The 7,968-nt window shown below is 39.7% G+C and overlaps 2 protein-coding genes across 2 annotated transcripts in view; one reads left to right on the top strand and one right to left on the bottom strand.

Moving 5' to 3' along the window:
• The window catches only part of chaf1a (chromatin assembly factor 1, subunit A (p150)), a 9,502-nt gene extending 9,436 nt beyond the window's left edge, over window positions 1-66 (bottom strand). The window contains exon 1 of the mRNA XM_058639117.1: window positions 1-66. This exon is cut by the window's left edge and continues 62 nt beyond it. The gene's annotated coding sequence lies outside the window, so the exon portion shown is untranslated.
• Window positions 67-858: 792 nt separating this feature from the next.
• scamp4 (secretory carrier membrane protein 4) lies at window positions 859-7,722 on the top strand. Its single transcript, XM_058639402.1, has 7 exons — window positions 859-978; window positions 1,433-1,467; window positions 1,572-1,700; window positions 1,810-1,966; window positions 3,696-3,797; window positions 4,959-5,076; window positions 6,387-7,722. Exons 2-7 carry the CDS (start codon window positions 1,461-1,463, stop codon window positions 6,573-6,575), a joined length of 702 nt encoding a protein of 233 aa, XP_058495385.1. The 5' UTR covers window positions 859-978; window positions 1,433-1,460; the 3' UTR covers window positions 6,576-7,722.
• Window positions 7,723-7,968: the final 246 nt, after the last annotated feature.

Consider the following 7,968-nt stretch of genomic DNA (forward strand, 5'->3'; position numbering starts at 1 on the left):
CCTTCGCTGATTGGTCAACGTCAAGGCACTGAGTTCCGCAACAGACGTTTGATTTGTTCATCCGCGCGGCCCTGTGCTCGGTGCTCCGCGTACTAAATGGATTTAAGATTTATTTTAAATCAAACTAGAGGTTCGAGTGTGCTGGGGTACTTTAGTGTTCGCTCACAAAACTAACGTGAATGTGATACGTTCCTTGGGTGGTCGTGTCACCTGTTTTTATAAACACTCTACCCAGCCTGTCTAGGACATTCTGTGTAGTAAACCGAGATTTGTCTCCCAGGACACGCCTTCTGTCAGATGTTACGGCCTTTCTGATTGGTCGCGCTATCTGACCCTCTGAAGTCATGGTTGCCATGTTGTGGGGCACTTGGGAAACATTTTCATGAAGTTGAACTAAACATGAATGGGAATTAAGCGAGAAAGCCTGATCGCTTTAGCTAAACGAAACAATTGTACGTTTTGTCGCCAAATTAGTTTTGTTAGGTATGGCACTACGTAGATCCACAGGCCATGCAGTACGTAGATCCACATTAAGATAATAACAATAAAAAAGAAGGAATTTAAGGCGTCATAACATTCTTAGGCAGAATTTCCAGTTTCAAAACAACGTCTCATTGCATATTTGAAGTTGTGGATGTTACGTTTACTTTCAGACCATTCACATCCATGCACCTGAAAGTCTCAAATTAATTTTGTGATAGGGACAGACAATACAGATCTATCGATCTAGATGGGAAAGAAAAACTGTCCAATGCGTGGGTGGGATTCATCATGTACAATCACGCGTCTTCCATTTACCGCTCAGGAGAACCCTGGGACTTGTAGTCCTTCTGCTCCGTGAGCCTGTTGAGTGTTTACAGCGTGGAACTACAAGAGCGACGTCTCCGCGCATGCGTGTAGCGGGTTGATGGGTGTTGATGAAAAGCGCATTCCCTCTGCAATTGTCGACGGCAACGCGAGGAGATAAACGTTATTCCGGTAAATGTGATTAATCTACATTGTGTTTTTACGTAGACTCGTCAGGCGTTACGGGCCTTTCTGTTGTTGTCAACCTCATATTACGATAAAATGTTTCTTAAAAAAAAGAAAAAAGGAGAGACAGCTATTCTGTGCTGCTACTGAGCTGCCTAACATCATGTTTTAGCTACTGTCACACACAAAGTTAACGTGTGTTAACCTCACATGTGTCGTTAAAATGTTTTGTAGTTTGACCAAAAGTTGTAACGTGCACACAAGCTCTATTCAAGCGTATTGGTACAGGTCATGACTTTCTACTTGAAGAGATTTAAGGTTGAAAGACCATGTTACTTAAAAAGTAAAATAGTGAATTAAGCCACAATAAAAAAAGGTCTTATTTGTAGTTAGCACTTATCACAGTTTTCTTGCCTGTATGACTGATATGGACGTGTGTATATGCATTTATATTTACCAGGGGACGATTTTATCAGTGGGATTTCAAAATGGCAGGTTTGTCACTTTAAATCTATCTATCTATCTATCATGCTGTGAAATATTCCTGTTCAAAATATCAAGACTGTTGATTTATCACAACACATTTCCTCCTCTTTCAGCGCGTGTTAACAACTTTCCTCCACTGCCTCAGTTCCTGAGAATTAAATCATGCTTTTATCAGAACATCGAAGAGGAAATTCCCCAGTCACACCAGCAGTTGGTGCGCAGAGTCTACTTCCTCTGGTTGAGTATGTGGTTTTTCATGCAAACATCCATAAGAACCAACATTTTCTGTTTGTGATGGTATTGAGTTACAATTATCTCCTTGTCTCCAAATCTGCTCATTCTCCTCTGCAGTGTATTCAGGAACGCTCTGCCTAAATGTGGTGGGATGTATTGCTTGGATGGCTGGGGGTGGAAATGCTATAAACTTTGGCTTCTCCTTGCTCTGGCTTGTCCTCTTCAGTCCCTGTAGTTACACCTGTTGGTTCAGACCACTCTACAAAGCCTTCAGGTTAGTCATCATGTGGTTACTGTCATGAACAAGAGCCATGTTTGAGTTTCCAATTTTACAGATATAAAGTTTCCATTAGTCACAAGATGTAAACGCATGCTCGTACAGTATGTGCAACCAAAACTGTCCATTCACAAATGTATGTCCCTGTGGATTTGAAATGTTTTGTGGAAAAAGACATGAAAATTGACCCCCACTCTGTGGATATTCCAATTTAGAGAGCTGTTGCACATCCAGTGATGGACAAAAGTGGACCAAGTATGAATCCCAGTTAAACACCATGTTTGATGTTAGAGCTGAAAGACAAAGGATTGTTATGTACAGCTCCTTGTGAACTGTCAGGTTCAGAGTCCATACCAGTTAAAAAAGTATTCATTTACCCTAGTCTTTGCAGTATTTGCACCTAATCCTTGACTTAAATGTCATTTAGCAGACGATTTTATCCAAAGCGACTTAAAATTGCAAGTGCACAACTTACAAGAGCATTTCAACATTTGGGTACAAACAAGAGCTAGAATTAAGTAAGTGCTTCAAGTAAGTCAAACTATAAAGTGCTATGTACAAGTAAGTGGTTTTTTTTTGTGTCGTCGTTGTCGTCTTAGTCGAGGTAGATTTGAAAGAGATGTGTTTTTAGTCAGTGGCGGAAGATGTGGATGGTGATTCTCTCACACTACACCGTTCCTCCACTCCCTTCACTTCGTGTAGCTGCTCGCATCCGCTTTAAGACTCTAGTGCTTGCGTTCCATGCTACAAACGTATCCAGTCCAGCCTACATCCAGGACATGATCAAAACCCACACCCCAGCCCGCCCACTCCACTCTGCATTGGAAACCCGGCTTGCTGTCCCCTCACTGAGAGGATCGCAGAGGTATTCGCCAAACTCACGACTGCTCGCTGTCCTGGCTCCCAAATGGTGGAACGAGCTCCCCATCGATATCCGGACAGCAGAAAGCCTTCACATCTTCTCCCGCCGACTAAAAACACATCTCTTTTGACTCTACCTCGACTAAGACGACTACACAAAACAAAACAAAGAAAAAGCACTCATTTGTACGTCACACTTATGACTAGTTTGGCACACTTGAAGCACTTACTTATTTCTAGCTCTTGTTTGTACCCAAATGTTGAAATGCACGTATTGTAAGTCGCTTTGGATAAAAGCGTCTGCTAAATGACATGTAATGTAATGTAATGTAATGTAATGTAATGTGATGTGATGTAATGTAATGATGGGGAGCTCGTTTCACCATTTGGGAGCCAGGACAGTGAACAGTCGTGAGTTTGGCGTTTATGCTTGGATGCAAGGTCTGTGAGGTGGCTAGCAGCCACTGTTTTTAATTGCATTAACATCATGAGAACATTTGAAATTTGTAACTGATTTGAGTTGATGAACATTTAAGGCAGACTGACAGTTAAGTGTACCCATGAGAATCACAGCAAAAAGTGGGTAACAGATTACTGCTTGACCTCAAAGTAAAAGGTGTGAAACAGGAAAATGGTGTGGTATAGATGTTAATGGCATAAAACAGTCATGTTATATTTGATTTCTTTTCTGTTCTGGTTGGAATTCGGCATTGGCCAATAACAGTTTTCAAGGATTTTTTTGTTTGTTTGCTTTAAATGTGTCATGTGTTATGTACTATTTTGTAATAGTATAGAGGATATAGTATGGCTTAAAAAAATGCATCATGTTTTGTATTCTCTCTCTTTTTTTTGATGTTGTTCATAGGGCAGATAGCTCATTCAACTTCATGGCCTTCTTCTTCATCTTCTTCGTTCAGTGTATCGTGGCCCTCATTCAGACTATAGGCATAATTGGCTGGGGAACATGGTGAGTTGTTTTTTCTTTTTTTAACCACAAAGCACGTCACTTTTAGATGTGTGGGTTGTTTTCCATCAGATACATGTTCACAACTTTGTTTTTTAACCTCAAAATAAACCCATGAAGTCAATACGTCATGGGGGGGGGGGGGGGGGGTGAATCTCAGCTCTGCCTAAAGCTGGGGACACACTGCACGATTCACATTTGGGCAGAGTCCGCACCAGTCAGCACTATTTGAGGTCAGTCGGCATGACTAGTTGGCACAGAAATCTATTAGTGTGTGTGAGGCATAACAGACCTGACCCGACTTCAGTCGCAGTCAAATCAAAAATGTTGGATTTTTTTGAGCCCACACTGGACGCAGTCGGGCTAGTGTGTACTGATTACACATGCTGCCAACCGCCAATGAAAGAGAGTAGGTTGGACACAGGAAATGGCGTCAGAAGACGACAGGAAGCAGTGGGAATATCAAAACAACGATGGTGTTTGTTTACCCTTTATACTGTTAAGGAAGTCTGCTCAAACCAGTCAGTCGGTGTGTATTCCCAAGTCGACTGTGAAAGTTGTGTAGTGTGTCCCCAGCTTAACAGCTCGTCAGTGCTTTTATCTGTTGCATTTTCACAAACACAGCATGTCTCACACCTTTCAAAGTAAAAGCACTGTCACGTTTCCGTTCCAAATAATGGATGTATGCCTTCATACTAAAGAGTTGTGCAGAGGAGCATTTAAAAATATGTTATTTATGGCCGGTTTATAACCCTTTGTGATACATAGCAGCAGCTCTTCAGCTCCGATGATGTTATTAAAAGGTGACTTCTATAGATTTAAAGGAGTTTTTTCTGAACATATTAACTCCTCTAGAATAATGTATATAAAATTAGTCTCATCTCTTCAGGGTGTAGCAAAGGCATCTGCACTTGGTTTAGTCAAATTAAACTATGACTGAGAACCTACTCATGCCTCAGTCTCATAGTTTTCAGATATTTTAATGCAGAAATGTTACATATTATATCTTTAAAGGACAGGTTGTCATAATACAGTAATCCGGGTTTACACGGATCATCCATGCTGTATGTTGTTCCCTCACTTCTTAATGGCTTAAATTGTATTTGTATTAAACCCATGTTGCCGCGTGTACTAACCCCTATTACTCCATCTCACTCATCAAAGCGGCTGGATTGCCACAGTGTCGTTTTTCAGCTATAATGTGGGCTCCGCCATAGTGATGCTCATCACAGCTCTGCTCTTCACTCTGGTGACTGTTTTAATGGGACTGGTGCTTATTAAGGTGAGTAAACACATAACTGTACTAAAACACGCACACACACACGTAAATATAGTTTGTTTTTTTGCCCCTAGTGTTTACACGGACACTTAAGAACCATAGACTCTTTGAATGAATGGTTTGAGAAGTGAAACCTCTGGTTGACACGAGTTACTAGTATCAGTCACAGGTTTCTGGTCCTCAATATGAAGACATGATGTCAATTTTGTAAATAATATTCATTAGAGCTGAAACAATTAATCGATTATTAATAGATTACTAAATTAATCGACAACTATTTTTATAATCAATTAATTGGTTCAAAGTCTTTTAGAACAAGATTTGTGATTGTTTAAGCTTCTTAAATGTGAATATTTTCATCATTTCTTAGCTCTGGAAAACGAAGAAATCATTAAAAGTTAAACATTTTGGTTTGTGGACAAAACAAGACATTTGAGAACATCATTATTTCCAAGTTTGACGAACACCAATCAACATTTTATCTACGATAAGACGATTAATCGGAAAAATAATCGATAGATTAATCAGCTACAGACTTTTCCACAGGAGGCTCCCGATGAGGTAATTTGCTTGCTTATTAGAGCCGCAACTTATAATTATTTTCATAATCGATTAATCTGTCGATTATTTTCTTGATGAATCAAGTAATCATTTGGTCCAGAAAATGTCAGAAAATGCTGAAAAATATTGATCAGTGTTTATCAAACCTGGAAATGACGATGCTCTCAAATGTCTTGTTTTGTCCACAGACCAAAATGATTCAGTTTTAATGATTTATGGAGCAAAGAAACCAGAAAATATTCACATTAAAGAAGCTGAAAAATCACAGAAACCGATTTTAATTCTTTGGGAAACACTCAAATCAAATAATAGATAATCAAGATAGTTGATGATTAATTTAGTAATCGATTACTCGTTTCAGCACTGTCTCAAATCATCCTCCTCTTCCTCACATATACTCCACACACTGGTATAGTGACATTAGATAAAGATGGGGCGAGAGCTACGGTGACTCTAATTATTACTATTATTATTATTTAATTATTTTGTTATTTGTTCTATGCACAAAATTCCTCAGCTCCACTCCAATCACATTCCCTGGTATATATGGTGGAACACCAGAGGAAGGTCACGTATCACAATAAGAGAACCATGGATCAGTTAGGTGCCTGGTTAGATGTCTGGTTGTAAAAGCTGACATGGTGCAGGTCAACTCGTAAACGTGATGACTTCAAAATGGGAGTTAGTCTTGCAACTGTAAGGTCTGTGTTCAGAATAGACACTGAGACATTATTTTGTGGACTTTTTGCCAGGTGCACAGACTGTACCGTGGCGGTGGCGGCAGTATGCAGCGTGCTCAGGAAGAGTGGAGCAGCGGAGTGTGGAAGAACGCGTCGGTGAGGGAGGCAGGGTTCGATGCTGTCACTCAGACGGCCCAAGGGCCGACCTTACCTCAGTACCCTGCTGCAGTGCCGAGCTATCCCGACAACAGTCACTGGTGATAGCCAAGCATGGCCAGTAGATGGAGACAGAGAGCAGGTCATTTCTATGGTGTAGTTGAAAGCACCATATGATTTCACCTTTACTGGATAAAATGCATATGCTGTATGATGCCTACACAGTTTTTGAGTCAGAGGACAATATTGCTATACAGGAAAAGCTTTACTTCTCTTCTAGAAGGTTATTTTCTAAATGTGCCATTTCATTTTACTTTGTACATGCTGTTTATTGAAATGAGACATGGTTGTTTTTTTTTTACTTTTATGCTGGAAATTCAAAACCAGCATGGCAGTGTGTATTAGATGTGTGCCTTATGGACATTTGCATTCTGGCAGAACCTCAGTTAAGTTTTTATTCCTTGTGCTTGATAATCTCAGTGTTTGCCTGCTGTTAGCTGTGACTTCTTGAAATGAATGCACCTTACTAATGTGCAGTCTTTGCATGTGAAGATAACTTGAATGCCGCCTTAACAAGTTATTATTGTTATTATTTTTTGTTAAACTGGACTTGTGTGTGTAGCAACATGCGACGCATAGTCCTCCTGTGCCAAATCACTTGTCTCTCTCCCTTGTATTTGACACAGGAAAACTAAGGTCACTCTCATCGCTGACATGTTGATGTGTGTTCATACAATCGGGTGATTGTACACTTTAAGTATCATTTTATCTTTAATGTCTGCCAAATGGAAATAAAACCACCTAAAGTTTACACACTGGACTTTAAAGGGTAACAATATCCAGATCAGCAGTGAGGTGGAATCTTGCATGCGAGTGAAGAAGGTCTGTTTCATTAAGGCCTGACATTAATCACAGGCCAACTTTCTCTCACGTCCAAATCATTTCAGAGTGGACAAATCTGCTAAAAACCAATGAATGTGGCTTTGAATGCAGATTCTAATGCTTCTCATTTTTGTTTTTGCTTCAGTTATTACACTGAAGCCCTTATGAAGCATGAGCACTGACTGGAAGGAAAAAGGTGCCTTTTTCTTAATAGTTTGATTAATTTTACTTGTTACAAAGTGTTCTTCACGGCCAACTGCCAAATTAAGTGTTTTGTTTTTCTCTCTCCGTTATTTAATAAGTGACAAAATAGAACGGATGTGAATATAACCTTTAAATATTGAGACATTTCAATAAATACTCTTGCTCACGTGGCGTGTCTCTGTTCCAATGGGGCGTTTAAGACATTTTAAATGGCTGAATATCTATCTAATGTTAATGAGTTTGTAATGTATAAGAAGATACAGATTATAGAACAAAATATATTTTTTCTATCTAATCTATCTAATTCTGGTGGTTTGGATCTCTCTGTAACTAAGTCACTAAATTATGTACTCATTGGACTAACAGAGTAGAAGAACAGAGGTTCAGGTGCAGAGTAGGAATTAAAGAGACT

Source organism: Solea solea, chromosome 9 (genome assembly GCF_958295425.1).
Source record: "Solea solea chromosome 9, fSolSol10.1, whole genome shotgun sequence".
In the NCBI taxonomy this organism is placed as follows: Eukaryota; Metazoa; Chordata; class Actinopteri; order Pleuronectiformes; family Soleidae; genus Solea; species Solea solea.

Bases quoted from the DNA above. Each gene is read 5' to 3' on its own strand.
- scamp4 (XM_058639402.1), top strand. The intron at 3,798-4,958 runs GTGAGTTGTTTT...CACTCATCAAAG, and splicing joins ATAATTGGCTGGGGAACATG to CGGCTGGATTGCCACAGTGT. The intron at 5,077-6,386 runs GTGAGTAAACAC...ACTTTTTGCCAG, and splicing joins TGGGACTGGTGCTTATTAAG to GTGCACAGACTGTACCGTGG.